The sequence below is a fragment of the Neltuma alba genome, unplaced genomic scaffold (assembly GCF_004799145.2).
Source record: "Neltuma alba isolate B1F8T4 unplaced genomic scaffold, ASM479914v2 tig00012184_pilon, whole genome shotgun sequence".
In the NCBI taxonomy this organism is placed as follows: Eukaryota; Viridiplantae; Streptophyta; class Magnoliopsida; order Fabales; family Fabaceae; genus Neltuma; species Neltuma alba.
This window is the reverse complement of record NW_021636726.1, coordinates 196,278-222,586: the sequence shown is the minus strand read 5'-3', so window position 1 is coordinate 222,586 and position 26,309 is coordinate 196,278. Positions and strand designations below refer to the sequence as shown.

The following is a 26,309-nucleotide window of genomic DNA, read 5'->3' as shown; positions in this document are numbered from 1 at the left end:
ATTCTATTATATAACTCTTTTTCCAAACACATGAATAATTACCAAAAGCCAAATAATCTGATTTATAAGTTTAATCCTTATGCAATTTTTGAAAACGCACTACTATCATTCACTACAATTTGTTTAATAAGTGCTGCACAGAAATCCTATTTAATCGTGAAGCTAAGCTTGAAGATACAATGTTAGATGCTGATTCAGACAAGATACTAACTAGTTAAGGTTAGATATTTTACAAAAAACTGACCAAATCAGTAAAGATCTAAAGTATTAAATGTCACTGCAGAGACTTATTTCTAGAGATGATTAGTGTTAAAACATGGCCTCATTGACTCCGTATTTATGTGAAATCAAGCTTCAAGTTTGTCAGATCTCATCAACAGGCAACTTTTAGAGCATCACATTGATGAAGCTTTTGCAAAGCTGGAGAATAAGGATTCATGTTTCAGTAGAACCTGGGGGTTTCCTTGTTCAGCCTACGAGAACACATTAATAAGACATTGCATGGGATAATTCTTGGAATATTAAAAAGGTTGAGTTTTCTGATCAAGAAGCATATCATGAAAACTAGCAAAGAATCTTAAGTTCGATCACCTCCACACTTGTTATAATGATGTCTCAGGATTAAATTGGATGAACATGAGGCAAAATTCTTTTGGCTTTCAATAAAAACATAACATGTGCTCTGAAACATCCAATAATGTAATGCTCAAACTCTAAAACGCCTTCACGTTTTATGCTTTTGTTAGAAAATTTGATAGCAAACACCTGCTACTAATTTTTTTTCCTTTGATGAACTAGAAAAATTCTTGTGCAAAATCCATGGGCTGTTTTCAAAAAATTGCACTTGACAAAAGAACAGTTAATGAACAGATATTTTACAGTGAATTAACAAGATTGTGCTTTTACATAAATTGATAATTGATGAATTGATTGATTCTTAATACTAACTACAAGAATAATGTTATTAAATCTGTAACAGGGACAAAACTGCAATATCAAATCCCCATACCATACCCTATGAGAATTCAACACAGTTCAATATACTGAGAGGTTAAGGGCTTGTTTAGAATGGTTTATAAACAGCTTTTTAATCATGATTTATGGAATATGAGATAAGTATGTGATTGGACAAGAGGAGAGTTCACTTAAACGTACCAGGTTCCCATGGTCAAGAATTAAAATGTTGTCCATATTCAAAACTGTCGATATCCGGTGAGCTATTGTAATCACTGTTATGCCCTTGCATTCTTCAGCTATAGTACTTTGCAGCAGCGAAGCAGTTTGTGTGTCCACATTGGCTGTACATTCATCCAAACATAGAACCTGAAAAATTTTACTGTCAATCATATGTATGGTCTTAAGGGATGCATGCACAAAAGAGGGACATAAAGTCAAACTCTTTTCCAGTTTATAGTCTCATCCAAGTGCTACTACTTATTTTGCCAAGTCACCTTCGCCGTACAGACAATAATCTTGCAACTTTTCGGTTAGCATTTGCAAATAAAAAAATAAAAAAAAAACTACTCCCGGTTTTAAATATAAAAGCTAGTTAGATATTTAATTTGGTCTTATTGTCTCTCATATTTATCTATTTCTTTTCAAAGTAGTCCTTGTAGTAGCACAAGTTAAATATTTCATCAAATGTAGTTGTAGTTAATACATATGATTAGCAAGGGTATTTTAGGAAAAGTAACTATTTATTACAAATAACTAACTTAATTAATTTTCTTAATCTACTCAAATTAGTAAACTAGTTTTTTGATTAAAGATCGGGGGTAGTACAAATAAATTGAAAACATCTCATTCAAAAAACCTTGGAAGACATGCGAGTGAAATTAAAAAGCCCATATACACGTGTGTGTGTGTGGTCGGGGGGGGGGGGGAGAGAGAGAGAGAGAACATCTTGAATTTGATTCCACAATGATCAGATTCCTATCTAGCTAATAACAATATTTTGAGACAAGAAGGTAATGTCAAGAGGCAGAACCATATCAAGGTAAGGGTGGATGGATGCCTCCCCTAAAGTTTTATGAACTTCCATAGATAAAGCATCAAATTTTGTTGTTATTCTTTCAAATCCATTAATGCCCTAGCTTCGCCACTGGCAATTTGATTGATGTAATATCAAGAAAATGTGATTTGTTTCTTTACATTATTCATTACTTCCTGTACATTATGATGACTACTTTTGTTGTGAGCATGATCCTTACCTTTGAAGATTTGAGAAGAGCACGTGCAAGGCAAAGAAGCTGCCTTTGGCCAACTGAAAATGACATCCCAGATTCCTTTACGAGAATATGTAGCCCTCCAGCTGCTTCTACTTCCTCTTTCACATGGCACTTCTCCAGAGCATTCCAAATTATCAAGTCATCGTGCACTTGGAAGGGGTCCAGATTATCCCTTGAAAAAAGGAATGGCAAATCGTGGTTAGTTATTCATGATATTTAGCTGCAAAAGGTAATCACCAATGCTTCAATCAGACTCAAGCATGAAGTATCAATATTTTAATTGGTCAAAACCTCATTTTGGTCCTAAAATCTTAGATTTATTTAACCAAGAAACCAAGGGTGTCAATCTCAGATATATTTCAAATGATTTTCAAACTCACAGGTAAGTTTGACACAAAATACAACTAAGATTAATTTAAACATTTTCAACGGCCAACTAATATTAATATGAAATATTAAACATGCTTTTCAGATAAAATAAAGTTTTGACAATCATAATTCAAATGAAACCAAAATCAGATGTAGTATCAACGGTATTAACCATAAAAAGTTATAATACCTTAATGATCCTTCGAATAGGAATGGACTCTGAGGAACAACAGCCAAACGAGAACGTAGTTCTCTGACAGGAATGTTGCTAATGTTTATGCCATCAATGAATATAGATCCTGTACATATTGGGGTAAGGCGGAAAAGGGCATTCAACACACTAGACTTTCCAGCACCTGTTCTTCCAATAATTCCAATCTGATAGCGTGCCATGTGAAAAGCATTAAACATAATGGGCATAATAGTATCATAAAGATCTTGAGCACCACGTCAAGTATCATGCACTGACCTGGGACCCTCCAGCAATTGTGAAACTAAGATTGCAGAGTGCAGGTGGCAAAGATGGCTTGTATTTTAAAGTTACATTTTGGAACTCAATTACGCCTTGATTTGGCCAATCTGGATTCATGAATAGGCGTCCAGCAATTTCCTCCTGAGGAATGTCCATATACTAGAAAAAAGGTATAATGTCTGTTAGATGCCAGCACATAAATTCCTACCCATGTTTAAGTGAAATTATGGCCTAATTCATACTTCAAGGACTCTTTCAACTGAAACCATTTCCTTTTCTGTTTCAGTGAAACTTGTTAAAAAGCTTCCCAGCAAGGACACTATTGGAGCCGCATATGAGAGTGCCAAACCTACCTGAAGGAGAAAAAAATAAAAGCCATATTTAGTTTTTAGGTTACTTCTCACAAGCTCTGAAATTTTAAACAAATATTAATAATTTGATGTAAATCAGAGAATTAAAGAAGCTAACAGACAAACCAGCCCAGGGGTGCCAAAGCTGATTGGCAGACTGCCATGACCTCCAACCACAGCCATCAGTGCAATAAATGAGATGATAGATGCAGCTAATAACTGAAAGTTACCAATAGTGAAAAATGTCATACCGGCCATATGTTAAGAATTGCATAAATAAATCTTTAAAATGAAATGTCCAATGTGTATTGTTATCGGTTTTTGGCATCCAATGTTAGTAAAATCGTCAGAGACATACTTGAAGACGTAAGGAAAGCCATAAACTGGCTGCTATCTCTGTGAAAGAAGTCTTCTGATACAATGTTACGTGTTCAGTGAACTTGGAAAAAAATAAGTCCTGTCCAAAGCCACCATTGTGTAAAGTTTATTAGTAGCATGAACGCACCAAATTTGTATCAATGCTGAGAACAATCATATGATAAGACTAGTTCTGCAGAACATAAAATTAAGGGAGCAGGCAAGCAACCATTTCATGCAGAGGACAAGACAAACAACCGAAGAGAAATCCCATTCCCCCGTCCTTTGACAGCGTACATAGTTATCCACTCACAAAATGTAGATGAAATGACAGTATTGAAAATTTTAAACAGACATTCGTCACAGCTGAGATTTCACCTTAAAGTAATAGAGAATCTTAGCACACATTTAAATAAAAAACTACCACGTACTTTGGATGGTGTTCCATATAGTTTCGGGTTTTTCTTTGAAAACTACCATTCAATCCAATTTCTCTCTGCTTTCAAAGTAACTTGGACCTGCTAAATGATAATTAATGTCCCCAGTAATCTTTTCCTCTGAGTCTCATACAGATTGTTAAAGGAAGTGGAGAAATCTGCATCTTCCTGTTAGTTTCAATTGGCTTCCTCAAGGAGAATACTGCATCTTCTTTCTCCTTGATGTAGATTAGATATTATTTTTCAAGTGTAAAAACCATACACACAGATGCCGTTAATCAACAATGCTTTTATTCATAGAAATAATTTATAACAAGTTTCCAACAGTAAAAATGGTTTTTGTCGGTAATGTGGAAAAAATAAATAATTGCCCCCGACCAGGTGGATCATGAGCATGATAACCGTCCAGCTAACACTCCCAATTAACTGTTTTCTTGTCATTTAATCTCAAGATATGGTTAGAGTTATCAATAACTAGATATTTTGGTGATAGAATAAGCTGTCAAGTTAAGCCAAGCGCTTCTCAAGTAAAGCCAAGCGCTTCCTCTACATGGTATAAAATTCTATTTGATCACATGAGAGTCCAATTAGAACTGCTCCATAATTGTTATTAAACTAGATGCAAACACTTGATAGTGATGGGACTTCTAATTCATTCTAGAACCACCACCTATGACTGGTATTATTATTCTCAATTCATACATGCATTTACCTCAAGTTTAAATGCTCTAATAGTTGATGATCCATCAAGAGTTTCCGTGAAAGATGTATAAATTGGAGAACGAGAAACACTGTCAAGTCGTCGTAGTTCCCTTGATGTTGACCTGTAGAAGAACTGAAATAAAACACATTCAATGTTGGCATATACAGATAGGTAAACAAAGTATTTACAGTTTGGATAATCTTTGACATTATACATAACCACAAAATACGCATACCTAAAGACAAAACATAAGCAATTCTAGCCATCAATGACTTGCCCCCTGAATCAGTGACAGCATTTCAAAGAGATTTGGCCATCAATAATTTTTGCTAAAATCTCAGCAAAACTTATGTTCTGAGAAATTAGTACCCATTTGTCTCACACTAGTTACTTCTTAGATAATAACCTTAGGACATGTCTTACCATGCTGTTCACTACCTTCAAGTAATTCCTAGGCAACAGTGTGTGTGTGTGTGTGTGTTTTGTTCCGATTGCACTATACAATCTGGATCAAGAATGCAGGCAACATATGATTAATGCAAGTGCAATAAGGAATTTAAGAAAAACAATTGAAGATAAGGATGTAGAGGAAAGATCAGGGAAGAAGAGGATGGCGGAAAGATAAAACAGAGAATTACTCCACTGGATTATTTAATCAGCAGTTAAGTGATACCTGGAGTCTACTGTAGATAAACCAAAACGGCAATAGCAGGATTAAGAAAAAGACCTACAGAAAACCGTTAAATCAATTTTTCTTCTGGGAGACAGATTTAGTAAATTTGGAAGCTTTAAATCTTATAGGCAGGATGGGAACAATTATGGGTACCTGAACATATGACAAAACTACTGCAATGCCCAAGAGGCCAACAAAATTAGCCAGGAGAATGTTCATAATGAATGGAAGGGAGTCATCAATTGTATAAAGATCCGAGGAAAACCTGCATGAAACAACATAAATCATGAAACGTAACTTGCAAAGTAATATGATCTACTATGGCCTGAAGACATCTTTTCTTAACCTGTTGAGTATTCTTCCACCTGGGGTCTGATCAAAGAATTGCACAGGTGCATTGATAAGATTACCAAGCATTTTGTTGTGCACTTTAATTGCTGCTTGTAAGCCACCAAATGCAAAAGAGAACGCCCTCACCAATGTGAAAAAAGAATTTATGATGCAAAAGAGACCCAGTATAGCCTGCACAGTCAAGTAACAAGTAACCAAAATGGATAGTTACATCTCATACTAATTATACCATTTTGCAAGATTCAACAATATTTTAATTCACTAGGTTTAAAATGTACAAGTTGCATGTTCTAAACAGGGAACGACCCATAAACCTTAGATATGTAAGATCGTAAATTTTGAATTGCTACTAGTTTTATATAAAAATTTCATATAATCTTTCAACATAAAATTTGGGAAATAAAATTAAAATAACTGCAAACATTCTTGTGTCAAAATAACTAATTAAAATTAGCCGCAAGTTAGAGTTATTTTGTTGAACGTCTGGAATTGGACATTCAATGACCCGGGGGGGGGGGAATCATAAGCATCCTCCAATCAGTATGTCCAGCAAGAGAAATGTACTGTTTAAGCTACTCCTGCAGAACTTCTTCTGTAAATAAGGAGAAGCTCATACCAGATAAAAGGGCAGAGAGTATCTTGTTTGACTGCTGTGTGTCGTATCAACCCAAAATGACAGCCATAAATCATTTCCATTACGAGAAGCTTGCATTAGAACAGCTGACAGGCATATTACAACTGTAATGAACCAGCCAGTGTACATAGCGTAGTTTCTGCAGAAGAGAACTGATTTATTAACTGGCAATTTAGATCGTCATCTGCAGAAGCAGGTCTACAAAGCTGACAACATAGGCCCTGTAAAAACCGACTGATTCCAATATGGAATATGTCTAAACTCACTTATACACTCCAGGTTCCACTTTTCCCTCTTTCCTTGACTCAGCTTCAATGATCTCCTCTGCTCCCTCCGCAACATGTTTAATTTCACTATCTGGGAGATCTTTTAATGTGGAAGAATTTGTGCAGCAAGATTTTCCTTGATTCTGTACAGCCGTATCAAGTTCATTCAACGGGGAGAATGTTATATATGAGTAGACTTGGTGGTCATTAGGACTTCCCACCCACTTTATGCGTCCTTTGTCCATTATAACAACCATCTCAGCAGAGGATATGGCCTGCATATAAATCTTAGATAAATCACCATGCTAATCCTTAGATAACAAATTATTGTATGCATATACAAATTGAATAATGCACATCTTATGGAGGAAATTCTGGTAAATTAATAGAAAAAAATATTAATGCTAAAATTTGCTTCATGTTAATTTATGTTTCCACTGAATGATTTGATAAATCCACTGCAATTCAAGATATTAAAAACCTGTATATTATGGGTACAGAGCAATCGAGTTTTTCCCTGCACAAGTGGACCTAGAATGGCATTGTGTAAGATCCATTGAGCAACTTGTGCATCAACTGTACTCAGGACATCATCAAGCATAATCACATCAGAGCCATGATACAATGCCCTGTTAATTACAAATTATTATAATATTCTTGCTAAAAATCCAGGCATTAAAGTTCCACATAAAGTATCCAAGACATATGAAGCACAATAAGTTATCACCTGGCTAAAGCAAGACGTGTTCTCTGTCCACCAGATAAGTTGACTCCCTTTTCCCCAATGTAAGTCATGTCACCTCCAACCATCAATGAGATATCAACAGCTAGAGCACATGCTTGAACAGTTTCTGCATACCTACATATGGCAGCAAGATTCTTTTGACATAAGTGTTTGCAGTCATATAATTCAGCATCAAGCAGAAAAAATATGTGAAAGCTTCAAACAATTTTTTTTTTTTTTGGGGGGGGATATTATTTCAAGGTATTATACCTTTTGGGATCATAATTTTTCCCAAATATTATGTTGTCACGTATTGTTCCAGATAAAATCCATGGGACCTGCAGCATCAGCCAAAAATAAATGAATGAATAAATAAATAAGGACCTTCATTATAGGAATCAAGGACACCCTCATGCACAAACCTGGGGTACATATGCTACTGATCCATCGGAGTGAATTGATCCATGAACTGCCCGTGTTTCTCCAAGAATCGAATATAGCAATGATGATTTACCTGAACCAACCTGAATACTTGCAGTTAATAAAGTGTATACACACACATAATAAACATAGATCTTGCTATTATTAAACACAATCTCAATAAGTGAGAGAAGCAATGTCAAATTCAATACATTCTGAAATAAGAACCATGAACCCCATATATCTGTATTCATTATAAAACCTGTAAATCTTCTGATAACCCTTTGGATAAACTGAACTACAGTGTAGAGATTTAAAAAGGTGCATGCCCATTGAAATTTCCTTCTACAAAAAATAATATGCTATGTTCAAGTTATTAGCTAAATAAATCCTTAGCGTCAAGGTTTCTTACCTCTCCTACCACTGCAACAAAGGAACCCCTTGACAGGCTTAGATTGACATGGTTCAACACCAAATTTAATGTCTCTTCATCACTGCTTGACCAAGTACAACAAGCATCTTGGACGAAGACTGCCAAACCTTGCGAAGAGTCAGGCTGTTCACTATGGTATGGCAAGGAACATGAATTGGTCTCTTTCACCTTAGATTTATTTTGAGGACAAGAAAGAAACCTGCTCAACCGTCTGGAGGATACAATTGCCTAAAATTCACAAGTTCATCCAACCTAATTATGAACAAGTTCAGTCAAGCATTATTTGCAAAGCTCATAGGATATTGTGGACTCACATCAATCAATCCATTAATCACCCAAGGGAATGAATTCAGTGGTGAAATTAATGTGTTAAACAATGCCAGACAAGTGAACACCTGCAATGAAATTTTTTTTAACAAAATAAAATATCTTAACAACGATTACAACAGATAAAGAAAATAATTTATTGGAAAAAAAAATTGTCAATAAGAGTGGATCAGATATGTTAAAATATAATACCATTGCAGCATCAAGTTGGTGCCCCAGCAATGCATAGAGTCCAAATGTGAAAAGAGAAAAGAGAGTTGGCGTTGTGGCCCAAAAGAATACACACCATGCATCCAGGTACTTCCGGGTCTATGAAACAACAACAGAAACAAATTGATTATATTAAATTTAACATATGTTGAAAAGGAAGGTAGTTCTTTAATGTGGTATACTTGAAACTCAAAATGTCAGCATATAGAATGGTCTCCTCTTTTTCTTTCCTTTTCTTTTTAGCTCCATGAAGCATCTTCTAAATTCTATATAAATTTCTGGTGTTCAGTGCTTTGGATGCACCGCCTTTAAGGAAAAAAAAAATTACTCCTCCAGTCCTCAATTTGGGATCTAATTTAAGAGTTGATGTTGGTCCCATATGTAAGCCCTATCTCATATGTTTATCAATTTTTTTCCTAACTAACCCTATTGATATTCTCTCAACAATAATCAAGTAGGAGAGGGAAGAAGGGAATTAAAGAAAATGATTAGGGTATTTTAGAAAAAACATATCATATTAACTAATTTAACTAATATCCTCAATCTACTTAAATTAGTTAATTGGCTTTTACATTAAGAACCAGAGGAGTATTACACTTTCCAACTCAAAATAGATAAAAAGCAAAGCACGATTCTTACAGCCAAGTGTTTCACTTCAGAAGATCTTGTCTCCATCAGCCAACCAGAAAAAAGAAGTTCCCATGCATTCATCTTCAAAGTGCGAATATAAGTCAAAAGTTCCCCTGTCCTCCGTATCCTATACAAAACGTAAATTTAAGTAAATAGAAACAGTGTCCTCGAGCTTTATCCACCATACTGCAACATTACAAAGTAAGACAAAATGCCATAATTGGAAAGAAAATGTTAAATCATTAAACCTGATATCCAAGCATGAAAAAAAATGTTTGGATAACAGATAGCAATACAAATTATTCACTCTCCAAAGCATGCTCACAGAACTCCAAAAATCCGCTGAGACAGAGTAAATTCCAACAAAAATAATAACAAACTTGACAATTTTTCAGAAGAATTTGCATTTGAAAGTAGCATGTGTGCAAACAACCAACAAACATTCAAAGAAATTTCAATTCTATGATATAATAGTAAAATGAATTGCTTGTTTGATTTTGCCATTATTTAACAAAGTAGCCAAACTATAAAAATAACCAAGCAATGTTATCGGTAAGGTTTCCTCTTCAAATATACAATCATCCACAGCAAACCTAGATGTAATAAATCAGTTGAAAAAGGAACCATTGCAAAGAAACTACAAGATAGGAAGCTAACCAATTATGATGAGATGGAAATAGGAACAATTAAGTGAGACATATCTTAAGTTATCACCAAATAAAATGCAAATTTCACATGTCCTCTGCTAATATTTTATCATTCACATCAAAGCCAGATGTAGGGTGCTAAAGGTATTAATACCTTTCATCCTTCTGCTTCATCATTTTCTCAGTTGCACTTGCAATCAATTTTGAAATCCATTTATTGACTGCATCAATTAAAAAATGTAGAATTGAAACAACCACAAGTGTATTTTTCTTAAAATAAAATCCCCCAAAAAAAATTCAAACTCCTGAGCCATATACATTATATCAAAAAACGTTATCTGTCTTGAAATCAGGCTTCACTGTTATACAATGCAAAGAATATAAAGTAAGTCACACTGTTTATGACTCATAAATAGTGTGGTTGGCTATGATCTTATATCTTATATTGATAATGATTCTTGAACAACCTTTCAATTTGGGATCTGAATTCAAGTATTACTCTAGTTTGGATGGAAATTATGTTATGACCTCATTTCCTATGTGGTTCATCCATATGAAATACACAGAAGACCATTGTGAAACCATTGTAATGAGATGAGAAATTTATTCCATTATTATATTAGGAAAATATCAGGTCCATCCCCCATAGGTGTTAGCATAAATGTAAAGAAAACATAACTCTAGGTGAAAAAAATGTTTACAATCAAATGGCAGAAGCATGAATGCATAGGTGATTTTAATAAAACAAGCATTTTCCAGATGTGCATTTCTTCAACTACGTCAAGTTGACTGCAATCAAGAAGATTCTGCTGCAAGCTCTTCAGAGTATAGGTATCACTATCAATGTATTAATCATCTTATGAACTGTATACATTAAAAGCAGCAGAAACAGCCAGCAAGATTAAGCGAAATAAATAATATTAAAAGTTGATCAAGCATTACATAATAATGAAAGCCTCTGGTAATTAAGACATTTCCAGACAAAAATAAAATCTAAAATAAACTCCTTGTTAGGAAATAAATTTGGTTATAAACCCCTTGTTAGGAAATAAATTTGGTTGTTGATATTGCATACTAGCATCCAAATATCTGCAAATTCATCCAAATTACTGATGTTGATATTTGATAGCCAAGCACAAACAAATTACATTGAAAACAGAAGGCAAAGCAAAAATGCATGATGGAACAAGTTCAGTTCTCAACCACACAAAATTCCATAAGAGTACCATTATACCTGGTATCAACAAAATGGTAATTGCTAATCCAGATACAAATGCAAATTTGACTTGAGTATACAAAAGATATAGCGCCACTCCAATTTGTAAAGGCAAGCTGAAAACCAATTAAATCACTGTGCTCAAGATTTATGTAAAATACATTCGCTTTCTGTCAATAAATTCTAAATAACAGGTCTATGCCAAATTCATTCTTATCTGGTGCAGACTAAAAAATCTCTGAAGACAGAATTAACTAAATGAAGGTACAAAAAAAATACATATATAATCCTTAACAAAAGAAAAATTGAAAACATATCCTTTGAAGTTTTTTTTTTTTTTTTTTTTTGAGCAAACATATCCTTTGAAGTTAAAGTTGGTGAAATTGAATGCAAAGTACTAGTGTAATATCAGTCCTTTGCATTCAACTTTATCAACTTCACAGATCCTCAACTTTAAAATATCTGAATCCAGAAAAATCAAGGCAATTATTTTAACCTTTAGCACATGAAGTAAAAGAAGAAGAATATTATCCAAGACAATTAGGATCAGATCAAAGAGAGTTTGGTCTGCCTTAACTTTAAGAAATTCATAATTAAGAGAATACCTCCACACATCATGGAAACTATTACACATGTTGACAGTTCGGTCAGCATCCACAGACATAAATGTCTGAATCTCTCCATTAGAGAATTTTGAACGCTCCGCTAAGTTCACACACAGACACTTCAAACGCATATAACAATATACATGACTTAGTATGGAAACCTGATCATAGGCATATAATCATAGAATGATAGAAAATTCACAGGAATAGCATCATTTGAATTGAAAATATAGCGTGACTATTTTATGAATAAGGTATCCAACCTTCTGAATTTTGTTGAGTTCATGAACCTCTCATCTATTTTCAAAACATGCATGGAACTCCTTAAAACAATGGTTACGCTGCACTTTAGTCCAGTTTCAATTCGTTTTTCAACTAAAATATCCCCTATCAACATAAATACATGCTTTTCTCAACTAAAGGACCTTTTTACATACTAAAATATGGAGGGTTTGTTAGTCCAAAAATTTAAAAGTGGACTAAGGTATATATTTTAAAAATAAAGGAGAGGTCTTTGCAATTTATTCTTTTTTTATTTTTTACCTAACCTGTTTTTTCACCACTTACACTATAAACAAGCAACATACCTTTTGATAGATTAGAGTCATGATGCTAGATCGTAGCCTTAGCTTCAGCTTGCCAAGATGAAAACTATATTGTGTATCTAAGAAGGATCTGGATAATAAGGATACAATAAGATAAAAAAAAACTCCTACAATTTAAATATAAAATCTCGGTCATATAAATTAGAAACCATTGATTTATGCTACAGCTCAAATACAATAAGGGAATTATTGCTGGGGCAATCCCTCAAGGAAACAAATACGGCACTAGAAAGCAAACAAAATTCAAGAAAATCCATTTCATAGATGCATGAGATTATGTCTTCTTATACTCTTTTCTTTATGAATTTATCATAGGATTCTCAGTCTCATTTTATATGGTCTATACAAGTATGACTATTACCAAATTTAGTAGGGAAGAACGATAAGCAGTTAAATTTTCAATATGCCAGTGTGCCTTTAACAATGTGTAATTCGAGATCACCAGAAAAGTAGCATTAAAAACTACTTGAGCACAGCTACACCCAGAAACATAAAATTCTGGCAGTAAAACTAAAGAGAACAAAAGTATACATTAGTAAATACATAAGCCAAACTTACTTAATTACAGATGTGAGGCCCAAGGATATAGCAAGTAAATATCCATCCAAACTCTCCGAACCTGAAAGATATAAATAAAATATTACAATTCATTATGGCTCTATTTTCAATTGACTGCTAAGATCCAAAAAAAAAGGAATGGAGGGACCACTCCCCTTGAACACTTTATATTATGAATTCTTAATTTTGGCATATAACTGCTCAAACAATTTAGAATTGACAAAGGAAGACACTTAAAGATAAGAATACTAGCATCGTACAAAAATATGCCAAAAGGGAATCACTATTTTAATTTTAATATTCACATAGAAGTTGCTTAGACAAACAGCTTAATTTGCGTGTACTTTAATATTCCATTTCTGTTTGTTCCTTTCTCCATTTTATTGAACATCCTAAGAAACATAAATTATCTATGTACTGGTAAACTTTCTCGTTCCTTGGGTAAGAGAGAACCAACAGACAGAGGGGCAGAGAGAGAAACAAATAATATATAGAAGGCCATCAGAACTGATTTTGTCACGTGCATACTTATAGGATACACACCCCCTTTTAGATTGCTATACTTGCATTCCATATTCCTCTCGCTGAAAATGAAAATGATTTTTAGTGCATTAAACTCTTGTAATAACAAGATGACCATTGTCGTCAAGGTGCACTCTGTAACCTGGTTTCCATAGGCTCATATCTGATCAAACAGGAAAAGGATTATCTAGCTCATTCTAACTTCCTAGCAATTTATTTCTCTATTCGTTGTAACTGATTATATAACAAAGTTACAAATTTCAATTTTTAAATAACAGATTCAGCGGAAATTCCAAATTAAAAGGATAACTTTTAGACAGCAAGAGGGATTTTATGATGTGCGATGGGTTGAATAGAAATATAAAGTGCTTCCCAACAGTTTAAAGAACACAATGAAGGAATGCAAACTAATAATTGTTGTAACACCTTGTTGAAGAAACCGGATCAGCTTATTGAGAAGCAATGGTCCCGCAAAACCAATACAATCATTAACCACCTGCAAGAGGTTTAAATATCTTATTGTTGTAGAGCATGAATTTTAAAAATAACTGAGTTCCATTCAAAAGATTGGTTTCTTGGACAAATATGTTCTTGTTAAGTTGACATAACCAATACAATCAATGATAAGGCAAGCATGAAACTCTGAAACTCAGCTTGCATAACTGATGACAGTAATGCACTACTCAAGCTCATTCATTTAATTGATGAATCCTAAGCCTGGAATCCTGGCAACCATTACAGTTGATCACTTGATCTACAGCCCTCACTCTCAACAGTATTAAAAAAAATTTCCTAGAAACCTTGACATACTTCACTGGATAAAAGAAATTCTTCTATTACCAGAATAAATCCAAAAATTGAATCTCCTTACAGAAGGCTAGGGAATTATGGCAGAGTGTCAAAGTTCCAATGTCTAAGAGATCACCATGAATCAAAACCTAGAATAGTATCCCAGCACTCCGTTGCTGCCTAAGCTTAGAGTATATACCAGCTTTAAATAGTGTGCACAATCTCAAAATTTTAATTGATATACATATGGATAGCACAGGGGAGGAAACCAGAACATGGTACAGAAATTTACCTTCAATAAACCTAGGCGGAGATATGGCCATCCATATGCACAGCATACTGCTCTAAGTAAAGATGGGTTTGAACCATTATTGCTCAGTTGTGCTTCCCAGCAGGTGAAAAGTATATCATGACAGGAAGAAGGATCCAAATCTGGAGGTAGTTCCAGCAGATCTTCAAAGTCCAGTTGTTTAACCACACCATGGTTCATTACAGGATTTATGAATTTGAAAGTCATCAAATCACAGAAGTTCCTAGATTTTCCCTTCAAGAAAAAGGTTGGAAAGGGACAGCTAATAAGACCTTATAACTAAGTTTTAGGGGGAAAGAGACAATGATCAGGCAGCATCAAAAGAGAGTAACTTTTCTTTACCAAAATCCTTTCTGCCATGTTATAAGAAAAAAATTAGCATATAGATTCTACTCTCATAGAAGGACAAGACAGACCATTTTCTCTAAATTATAAGTTTCAAATCATAGTAATCAATCAATATAAAATATAGAATTGATAACAACGTGAACTGTCATAAGTCATGAATAGTGCAGCTTATTCCTTAATGCAGATTGCGGAGAACAAATATTCAAGATAAAAATACTCGTAATCAACAACATTGTTTAACACATCAAAAGAATATGGTGAAGCATGTTAAAAAGCAAGATGTAAGAGTTATTTTTATTCAAATTTACAGATTATGACTGCCTATATGTGTGACAGAATAATTAACTTGAAATGTTAAGTGTCTGATAAAAAAGTGAAAATTTACAACATATACTTACAAGATCACGATGGCAACCTTCCTCAAGGTCCATATGGTTGGAAAGAAGTGGATCTTCAAGTGAACTAAAATTGGGACAACAGATTCAGTCAGAAATTCCTTATATTCTGTAAGAAAATATAATCAACAAAAGAATAGACTAAATGAAACAGACAATCAAGTGAGTGTAATATGCTTGCTATAACACAGATAGCATCACTTTAACTGGCCATTGAAAAAAATCACTTTAACAACACAGCTGGCTACATAAAAGAGTTATTTGGAATGCCAAGGGATAAAGAGTGAAGGAAAAAGCAAACATCACACTTCAACATTGGACCTTCAAAATTTTTATGCCCTTGATAATCCTTTTAAATACAGCCTCTATTTCTATATGCAAGTCATATTCTAGAGAGTTTTGAATATTTAAAATATAAATCACTTTGCATAATCCTTTTTTTTTTTTTTTTGCATCACTTTACATATTCTAGGCAACATTAAATACCTTTTTTCGACTTCAACCCTTATTAAATAATCAAAAAGTCATGGTGGGGAGAGGGAGTAGATATAACAAAGTTATAATTTAATGAGGGTAATTTTGGAAAGTAATGGTTCATTTTCGAAAAGTTCAAGAATTCCTGCTAATTTTAACAAACTTCCTTGGTTTCTGTAAAGAATTTAAAAGAAACTTAGATACAAGAATGGAGGGAGTATTTAATAAAATCATCCAACCAGCATGATATTCAAGTAAGAGGGAAAAATAGATTCCCCACTTTCTAAAATTTACTAATGCTTTTCACATAACATTTAGCAAAACCTCAAAAAGAAAGTGACTATGTAAAAAATAACTGACCAGCACGTACCTGGTTTTGGAAGACAATATCTTTATTCTTATGACATTGATAGATATGCCAAATGTGATATTCAGCAGAAGAATAAAGCTTTCCACAACACATATTGAAGTCTGCAATCGAAACCAACAATTCTGTGAATCAAAAGTTAAAATGACATGCCCAGAAAAAAAGAATTGTAACCTGGAAACCAACAACAGCACCTCCAACAATGGGAACTTTGTAAGCAAATGGAAGATCCAGAATAGTGGTTTCATAATCCACCAGTAACAAAGGACATAGTTGCATAGCATGTAATGACTGCTGACACACGGTGAGAAGAGAATGATATTTGTCTACAAATAGAATAAACAAATGATAGTTCCAAGAATTTACAGATTTCATGTCTTAAAAATTTCAGAATATCGCAACAAACAAAATGAAATTACCGAAGCTTACCCACACCATCAACTCTGAACAGCTATAAAACCACTTATGATATCCAGCAAAGTGCCTGTTAATTTCTCTCTTCCATAGAAAAATTGTGTCCAACAACGAAGCACATGCTCCAACAGCTGGTATAAGATGCAGGAAAAGCTTCTGCAAAAGGGCCATCTGTTCACTCATTGCATCAGCATCAGCAGATGGAGATATTTTCTCATGTAAATATTTAAGATGCAAATATGTCGCAATTATAAGCTTGAATAACCTATAATAAAGGTGGGAAATTTCTCTAGGAGTCAGATTTCACAAAAGTTTGATAATTAATGGACAATGTATGAATTGCCAAGAATACTGTACTGGGAGAACCTGTGAGGATAACAGTTGAAGGACATATTTTTGAAAAACTGAAAACATGCCACCACTGATTTGGCCTTCACAAAAAATTTATGAATTTTTTATACAATTCTTTATGGCAATTCAATTACTGTCAAATGAAAAACAGGTTTATTTATCACTCCATGTGTTCAGGGACAAACAAATATGAACCGCTGATGAGGTGTACTCAGAAAATATTTCAGCATAATAATTTGACAAAGACGGGTTATAAGAATAGCAGATTTACATAGACTATTAAATGATTGAAAAAACCGAGGAAGTTAAAATGTTCTGAGCAGCTGTATTTTCCACATAGAAAATAAAATGAAATTGTATGTCATATATGTGAAAGTCTAAAGATTGGCAAGAAAATAATATGACTAAGGTTCAATTGGTACAGTCTTTTCTACGGCCAAGCCTTCTAAGAACCAATGAAGATCTGCCACTACCTGCGTGTCTGATCTTTGAATTCCTCGGCTGCTCTTGTGAATGCATCCAAGCACAACAATTATACCAATAGTCGCTGCATTCAGTCCAAAACCTAAAACCGTTGGTGTTATTAAGGAAAAGAAATTTATATTAAAAAAATCATATGTTTTTAATCCATTCAGAAACTGAAACCAAATTCAGAAAACGAGGATATATATCTTCGAAACACGCTGAGAAGCCCTTTCCATCCCATACCTGTTAACCAGAAGAAGGGAAAAGCCGTTCATCAACAGAGATGTTTGAAACTTATGGTCTTTAATGAATAATCAAATCTCTCTTTCTTCTCGATTATTTAAAAAAAAAAAAAACTACCCTAATCACTCTGCCACCAAAGGGAAGGTTAATTTCAACTCAAAGGACAAACAGAAACAGAGTCATAAGGATATGTTTCTTCTATCACTCCATTTCATAGTACAGAGTAAACGTAATTTGAGAGTCTTCATGTATTAGTTTATCAGACTTAGTCGATTGGGTGGAAAATGAGTACATGTAGAACACGATATACTCATGCAGAAGAAAATTACAATGTAGAGTTTTTGAAGTGTCAAATACCACATAATTCACTTAAACTCATACAAAGACGAAAAATTCTTTGTTAGTTTAATTTGTCAGAAATGCTGGCTTAAAACCAAATAAACATGCTCAAACATGTTCTTCTGGACGAAGTTCAAAAGCTTCGTTTTTAATTCTATCTGTTTTGTTGAAGAAATTGCTTTGAGCATTCTTAGCCGCCAGAGAGTAAGGCGAAAGAAAACAAGAAATTTATGTCGAAGAAAAGCCCAACAGAATTATATCTGTACGAAAACGAACTGAAAAGACGAGAACTGCATACGGATGGAGAATTAGGGCAAATTAGCGCCAAAAACTTGTCCATTGATAGAACAGCTTCGCTTGGAGGAAGAACTGCGAGGTGGGTTTTCTTTCCAAGGAGAGAAGTTTTAAACTTTGGTCTTTGTTAGAAGTCGTGAGTACTGAGTAGCCCGGTGTGAGCGTACCATAATGTCGTTCTCATGCAAATGTCAAAAGGAAGATTGTCGTTGGCCTCAAAAAAAAAACAAAAAAAAACCCTTGGCTTCATATTAATTATTTGGTTATTATGACTTATGGCTTTTCTGGCAAAAAAACAAAAGACTTATGGCTTTGCTGGTTTCAGATGATCGATTCACTGTTCTTTTTTTTTTTTTTTTACTTTGATATTAGCTGAAACTCATCGAATCGGAATTGTTTAAAACTTATCTAAACAATCTATATTTAAATCTGCATCCAGTTGATAAACCTGAAAACACAATGTCATATAAAATCTAAAATAAAAAAAATCTCTAAACTATTATTTTTAAAAAAATTAAAAAATAATTAACTAAAAATTTAAAATCTAAACCGTTCAAATTATATTAGAACGGTCAAGATTTGATAAGCTTGTGATACTTATCAAAGTTATGAGCATCCAAAATGGTTCTTTCTTTTTGCTGGTCCAACATAGAACAATTCTCAATCACAAATTAATATTTTTAGATGTAAATTATTTTTACAATAGTAAATTTTAAAATTAATTTGGCTTGGTATTTTTACATGTAATTCTTTTTTACAATAGTAATTTTTCAGTCAGAACTAAAATTCATTTAGATATATTTCTTTGATTAAATGTACATATACTAATTCTCTAATTAAGTTTTACCACTAATATGAATAACATATTATATTCGATCCTTGTTATAAAACCTAGTTAATTAATTTGAAGAGATTAAAAAAATTAGTTAAGTTTATTATTTGTAGTAAATAGGTGTTATCTTTTCTAAAATGTTCTTATTAATCATATGTGTTTGAATCACCTATTAATAGTAACTCTTTAATATGTACAACTACTATAGAAATTACTTGACAATAAAATAGATAAATATTAAAGACAAAATAGATTGAGATCTTATATTTAAAACCAAACTGAATATCAAACTAGCTCATATATTAAGGACAAGAGGTAGTATTCTAGAAAAAATTAACCTGGAACTCTTTATAATTTACTTTAATTTTAAATTAGATTTTAATTATTTTGTTTAAATTAGGTTAATACATTTGAACTGTTATAATCATTCATCTCTGAATAGAATACCCATTACACTGCAAAACTACAAAATAGGTCGGAGGAGCATATAGAATTTCGTGTTGCCCCATTGCTCAGTTGTAAATAATATTGGAAACTTACTTGCAAATTTTAATAATTCAATTATAAACTCAAAATGAGAAGCTTAGTTGTAAATTATAATTTTTTTTGTAAATCTTGAAAATGTAACTACTCCTCCAATCCTTAATATAGGACCCAATTCTTGAGTTAGTTTTGGTCCTAAATATAAGACCCATTCATCATATTTATCAATTTTCTTTAAATTACCCCTGTGGATACTCCTTCAACTATAATTAAGTATAAAAGAGAGGAGGGGTATTAAGAAAGATGGCTATGGTATTTTAGGAAAAATGTGTCACTTTTTTTATAATTAACTAACTTACCTAACTTCCTTAATCTAATCAAATTAGTTAAATGGGTCTTATATTAAGAAACGGAGGAGTATAAATTTCAGAAACTCAAACTCAGTCGTAAGAATTGGAAATTCAATCGGTTACAGTAACTATTAAATGTTTTTTTTAAATGCTTTAATTAGGTCATCAGTCATTTCAACGAGGTTTTCATAAGTTGTTTTCAGACTTATATTTTTTAGGTTTACAAAAATCTTATATTTTACTGGCCTTAATACTACTTCTGATCCTAATTATAAGAGCTAGTTGATTGATTTGAGGAAATTAAGGAAAGAAGTTAAGTTAGTTATTTGTAATAAATAAATGTTGTCTTTCCTAAAATATCCCTGCTAATCAAGTGTATTAGCTAGAATTATTATTGTTAAAAGGATTACGTTGAGAAAAAATGCATAGATATAAAAGACAAAATGGATTGGAATCTTATATTTAGGACCAAAATAAAAGTCAAACGAGATCTTATATTAAGGACCGGAGGTAGTATAAGATTTACTTAACTTGTTTAAATAAATTATAAAAACAAAATAAATTACTTAATTCTAATAGATTTGACATAATCTCTATAAAATATTCCTATATAGTATTACATAATCAATTTCAAGTTAGATAATTAACTTTAAAAATAATAATAAATGTGATAAATAAGATGGATTAAGGTCTTACTTTAGGACCTAAACTAACTCCATTACTAACTATTACAGTTAGGATCAAAGGAGTAATACACCTATTTAAAATTAACCTTTCAATTTGTACAGTAAGCTTTCAGTTTCCATGAGTGTTTTGCAGTCAATCTTCAAATTTTTAGAATTTACAACTAAGAATGTGTTAACCAAGTAAAGGCATTTTCGTCCATTTATTTCTTTCTTTGATAAATTCGCAGTCGGATAATGCCATTCTTTAATTTCATGATCCTTCTGTGTCATTCCCATTTTCCCCTCCCTCTTTTTGCTACTGTGGAATTGTGTCAGTTCATTCTCAATTCCTTTTGTGGGAAAAAAATGTTAGTGACTCTTGATATATAAATGTTCCAAATATTTAAACTTTTTGTTAAATTTTAAACTTTATTATTCACTTTTTATTTATTAATAATCCTTTAGAGTTTAGAACATAAAAGCTTATTTCTTTATTTTTGCTTGTAAACTTTTGGTGTGTGTGGATTGTGAGAAAAATCTCTAGACCTTTCTTTAACGACCAAAAGGACCATTTCATTTCAAGCGGCTAATTTTTCAAAACGAGTGCTTTAAAAGGCACTTCAAAGCCAAGTGGGGGTGAGCTTTATGCAGGATAAAAATAAAAGCAACTGAAAAAGTTGGAATCTCCACTCTCAGATCAGATGCATGCTTCAATGTAGCAGCAAGATAAAAGAGCAAAGCTCCATGAATATTCCTATTCAAAGCTCATTTTTTTAACTTTAATGTAAAGCTTTTTGGCTTTGAGATTTTAGTGCTCTTACGCATGCCATCCAAGTCACAGTTCCACTTACAAAAGAGAATGTAGATCTATATATAGATCATATCTTCTCAAAAGAATATCTTCAGAGTCTAATTGAGAGGACCATTCAGATCTAGAGATAATGGCAACCAACTCTGCATAACTCTTGAAAGAAATAATCTGATCACTGAGCACAAAGATTTGATGCATGAAGTTGCTTAATTTCGAAGTTCCTGAAGTAGAAACTGATAGACATTTTGAACTCTAAGAAACCCATAAGCCATTTCTTAACTTCCTAACTTTCAACTTGAAAGCACAACCAAAAAAAAAAAAAAAACCATTTTTGTGTTCAGAGGTTGAACAAAAGTGATGGCGTTGCGGGCCGGCTACACTGAGCAGCAAAGCTTTGTATCAATGGAAGCTAAGCATATGCAGAATGCTTGGTAACCTGTCAAGGGATATCTGCAAAGTTGATGGAGAAATATGAATTCAGGTTTGGTGCAAAACCAAGCATATGCAGAAATATGAATTCAGCTTATTATTGTATTTCTTTCTAGTTGCACAAATTGCACAATTAGAAAGTTTTGCCAAATAGACTTATGGGATTGGGCAAAACCACCTAAAGCGGGTGGCAGTCCAAAGCTATCTCTATACTCACAGACACATCCCACTGATGTGGGTTAATTATGAAAGATCCAACTCAAATACTAAATTAATGTCAATGAAAAAGGTAACAATTACATAGAACAGACTGGTTGTTTCTTTGTAAGCAGAAGATGAACAGCATAAGTCTAGGCCCAACATGCTTAAAGAAACTTTAAGCCGAAAGGCTTTATTCAAATCCCCAAATTGAAGCCTAATTTTCAAGCCAGAAAGCTCTGATAGGCAACATCAAATTGAAAGTGATTAGTTTATACCTGTAATCCAAAACAAACTTTGATTTTGCCACCCTGCCTAACTGCAGAATTGTTTGCTTCCCATTCTCCTGGCCACGTCATGGACAAAGTCAACTAAAACTTCTTTAATCTCAGTTACAGGCTAAACAGCAACTTAGTTTTGGTTATATTTTATGAAGGGCTCCATCCTTAATAATTCATTTTGAATCACAAATTTTTACAAGGGAGAAACTGAGAATACATATGACTGATGAGAAAATTTAACAACGTCAAGTGTCTATTTATAATTTACATGCAGATGTTGAAATTAACTCAATGAGATTGTTTTGCATAGAAAAATGGCAGGAAGTGAAATGACCAGTTAATGCTAACTCATGTTCTTTACTCCTATGAGGTTATTTAAACATGGTCAACCATGGGGTTAAAAAATGTGCATCTGCACTAACATGCCGTTCACCTTCCGTCATTTTCTCTTTTTAGTTTTAAGGGGGAAAAAAAATCTTATTTTTTAGATTTCTAAGACCTGCACGCCGTACAGATGGGTAGGTAGATGGGTGGGTCAAAAAATCAGGTTCAATCACTTTGAACTCTCAATTGAACTACAGTCTCCTGTGGTTAGGACTTCTGTTATACCTCCAAAGTGAGCTGGAAATTTTTAACTGATGCCTGGATCTGAAGTCCTGGTCTTCCTTTATCTCTGAAGTCCAGTTCAAACTGCTTTGAAATCTAAGTAAACCAACAGGAACTGGTCAGGTTCAAATGTCTTACTGCTACATGACTAAGTAAAATGTCCTTTTAGCCTCATACCTTGTTGTAAATTGGCACTCTTGAGTATAGTTGATGCACTTTGTCCAGCTTTTCCTCCCAATCTGTTGGCAGTCCTTTGATATGTTGTACCTGTAATACAACCAAATTGGACTTGAAGAATGCCATTATATTGGACTGGACAATGGAAATAGAATATAGGTGATATTGTCTTTAAGGTTTTCTGTTGCAATAGAAAATTATTAGTGCATCAAAGTGATGATGGGAAGGACCTCAAACTAATACAGAAACTTTTAAGCTAACCTGACTTGTGTTCTTCAGTGACATAGATTGATGTTTGGGTACATATGCCCTCATGCCTCTGTAACTTCCTGTACATGTTGCTATAGTTGGGATGAATCTGCAAAAGAAGACAATAAATTCTCGGATCAGCAGAGAATAATGACCCCCTCAAAGTGGCTGCTGTAGATGAAGATATGGACTTACGCCACAACAGCAAGAGGTGGTTTTGGCTGTTTACCCCAGCAATCATGACGATATCCCTACAAGCAACAAGTTCACAAGTAAGATTATGGGCCTCTTTAGAATGGCTTGTAAGTAGTTTTTCAATCATGATTTATATAATATGAGATAAGCATGTGAGAAGAATTGTCTCAGCATATATGAGACGTGCTTATAAGTGCTTCAAATCGTGTTTCCAAATGAGGTCTATATAAGATGTCAGGAAGCATCTAAGATGTATGTATTCAATACCCTATTATTCAAAAGACATTTAGTGTCATCTAAAATGCTTGAAGACAGTGAATGATAACACAAAAATTTGTAATACAAGTTTCAGAAGCCAAAATGATATCTTATACTAAATATATCATGGAATCAAAGATAAAACCAGATGGCTTCTAAATGTATTTTATCCTGTACTGCAATTTTCAAAGAAAGAGGGCATTAGACTGAACCTGATCCCATATGTGGTATTTTGAACCCATGAAGTTGGCTATCACTGTTCCAAGAAAACTATCATCTGAACTGGACAAAAGTCCTTTTACATTCTGAGCTATGGTGAATTGAGACCTCCCATTTCGCCTCTTATGGTAAGCCACAGCCAGTTTCCTATTCTGCCGTCCTTTGCCTTCCTAGAATGTTAACATGCCCTGAAGTCAAGGTTTAAGGTATATATGCAAGGAACTAAAGGTAAGAATATTAACACTCGATGTATTATGAGTTTATGACTTCATTGCAAAGCACTCATAACAGTCTTGACACTGCTGACTGAAATGTAGGCAACAATCATGATGCGACATGTCCCAAGTTTAAGGATACTAAGATCAGCCACTGCACCAAGTGCCAACACTCTCATCTAATAAGTTTTTCTGTCTTTCGCGTTTGACCGTGCATGTTAGATTATATGAATGACAGCCCATCATAATTCTTAACTGTCTGATAATTACAGATATCTTACATAGGTATAAAGAGAAAACAATGTGCCTCCAGACAGTCCTTCTGGCGATGCTTCCTTCACAATAACACATGTACATCTTCCAACATCAGCGGGCAATGGTCTACAGACCAAAGACCTGGACATAAATTCGTCAAAGAGGGATCAACTTCTAAGTAAAATTGAGATTCTCAGAGGATTAGAAATTCATCAAAACTGAAAAACGAAAGTTCAGAAAACCGACATATACGAGCCTAAAGTTGGATTTTTTTTCCAGGAAAGTTTTTACTCACTTATTTGGCAGAGTTGACCACGATGAAGCTGGAGCTGCCTCAGAATCGGAAAAGTCCCAAGCATTCAGAGAGCTCGAATTCTCCAAATCAAAACGATCCCATATCTTAGACCCAAAAGCTTTTTCAGAATCATTCATTTGCATGCAGAACTGAAGCGAAGTAGGCTTCAAGATCCTATCAGTGGACAGAGACCTAGAATTCGAGAACTTTTTGGGCACTGCGTTTTCCTTGTCATCACCAGAAGAAGCTACAGTTTCTTTCTTGTTAGGCGTCGCATTCTCTTTGTTATCCGTCAAGATTCTCGTGCTTCGGTGAGCGAAATCTTCAAAGTCGTCACCTTTGTTAGCTAAACGGCCATAGTCGTGGCTACAGCTACGGCCATGCCTGAGCTCAGTGAGGGGATTGACATAGAGAGAATTGTATGACTGGCCCGGTGTGGAGGATTTTTTGCAACCATCCATCATCTGGGTGCCAAAGAAATGATTCAAATGATCAAACTTTATGGGATTTAGTTGGAAAAGCTTCAGTATCTGAGAAGAGTTGACATTGCAGGGATTCAAACTTCTGAAGTTGAGTCAGGGTGCATAGATTCATTCAATGAAGGCTTAAACGTTTCTGGGATTTGGTGATATGGGAGATTTGCCTCACCTGACAGAAAAATACGAGAAAGGAGAATGATCATAATCTTCCATGAACTGGAATAGCAGTTGAGTTTTGTCTTTGTGGGGAAAGAACCAGGTGTTGATAAAGCATTTAATAACGGCTACGCATCATTGGATATATAATTATATATATATATAGAGAGAGAGTGATAGACAGATACAGATGATGGGTAGGTGGGTCCCTCTGAAGTTTGAATATCAAGGGCGAAGGATCATGGAATATTGTGTGGAGTGGGTGATGATGAACGGAAGTTTAAATTTGGAAAAGCTTTGGGAAACGAACTGGGATTGGACAGTGGTGATGGAAATTTGCATCCTTGTATTTGATTTTAGTGGAACTAACGGTAACTATTCAGCATGTTACCAGGAAATTGCCACAAAGTTTTCAAACCTTTGTCTTTTTCTGGAAGTTTGAGCGGCAAACACTTCTGAATCCCCCGCACAGCCCGTCTCTCAATAGGAACCGTCAGATGGATCCATTGGTCTAAGACGCGCCACCGAAAAAAATGTTGCAATTTAGTAGGGACTTGTCCGTATCCAAGTCATTCTCCATGTAATCCCACACGAGCAGAAAGTCCTAGTCAGCTCACTGGTCAGCAGGCT

At 34.0% G+C, this 26,309-nt stretch overlaps 2 protein-coding genes across 5 annotated transcripts; both read right to left on the bottom strand.

The window, feature by feature from the left end:
• Positions 1 to 274: 274 nt before the first annotated feature.
• On the bottom strand, positions 275 to 18,663 carry LOC114724287 (ABC transporter C family member 13). 3 transcript variants are annotated; one of them, XM_028910604.1, is made up of 36 exons: positions 18,531 to 18,663; positions 17,853 to 17,893; positions 17,659 to 17,758; positions 16,850 to 17,005; positions 16,615 to 16,746; positions 16,424 to 16,524; positions 15,583 to 15,646; positions 14,819 to 15,070; positions 14,164 to 14,233; positions 13,216 to 13,276; positions 12,640 to 12,727; positions 12,053 to 12,171; positions 11,466 to 11,563; positions 10,386 to 10,452; positions 9,594 to 9,711; positions 8,937 to 9,053; positions 8,732 to 8,812; positions 8,397 to 8,645; positions 7,987 to 8,088; positions 7,835 to 7,902; positions 7,568 to 7,699; positions 7,322 to 7,469; positions 6,841 to 7,115; positions 6,557 to 6,713; positions 5,936 to 6,111; positions 5,743 to 5,854; positions 5,590 to 5,643; positions 4,926 to 5,048; positions 3,778 to 3,876; positions 3,546 to 3,638; positions 3,312 to 3,422; positions 3,067 to 3,228; positions 2,788 to 2,975; positions 2,211 to 2,400; positions 1,156 to 1,323; positions 275 to 473 (listed from the first exon to the last, which is right to left on the bottom strand). In XM_028910604.1, the coding sequence occupies exons 1-36, from the start codon at positions 18,570 to 18,572 to the stop codon at positions 396 to 398; spliced, it is 4,392 nt and encodes a 1,463-aa protein (XP_028766437.1). In that variant the 5' UTR covers positions 18,573 to 18,663; the 3' UTR covers positions 275 to 395. The 3 variants fall into 3 exon arrangements, with proteins under 3 accessions (XP_028766437.1, XP_028766440.1, XP_028766439.1); XM_028910607.1 differs by lacking the exons at positions 17,659 to 17,758; positions 17,853 to 17,893; positions 18,531 to 18,663 and having other exon boundaries at positions 16,615 to 16,711; positions 16,850 to 16,921; XM_028910606.1 differs by lacking the exons at positions 11,466 to 11,563; positions 12,053 to 12,171; positions 12,640 to 12,727; positions 13,216 to 13,276.
• Positions 18,664 to 21,879: 3,216 nt separating this feature from the next.
• On the bottom strand, positions 21,880 to 26,135 carry LOC114724272 (tubby-like protein 8). 2 transcript variants are annotated; one of them, XM_028910594.1, is made up of 10 exons: positions 26,098 to 26,135; positions 25,045 to 25,692; positions 24,776 to 24,890; positions 24,273 to 24,449; positions 23,803 to 23,858; positions 23,620 to 23,716; positions 23,359 to 23,448; positions 23,185 to 23,277; positions 22,573 to 22,640; positions 21,880 to 22,117 (listed from the first exon to the last, which is right to left on the bottom strand). In XM_028910594.1, exons 2-10 carry the CDS (start codon positions 25,506 to 25,508, stop codon positions 22,042 to 22,044), a joined length of 1,236 nt encoding a protein of 411 aa, XP_028766427.1. In that variant the 5' UTR covers positions 25,509 to 25,692; positions 26,098 to 26,135; the 3' UTR covers positions 21,880 to 22,041. The 2 variants fall into 2 exon arrangements, with proteins under 2 accessions (XP_028766427.1, XP_028766426.1); XM_028910593.1 differs by lacking the exon at positions 26,098 to 26,135 and having other exon boundaries at positions 25,045 to 25,931.
• Positions 26,136 to 26,309: the final 174 nt, after the last annotated feature.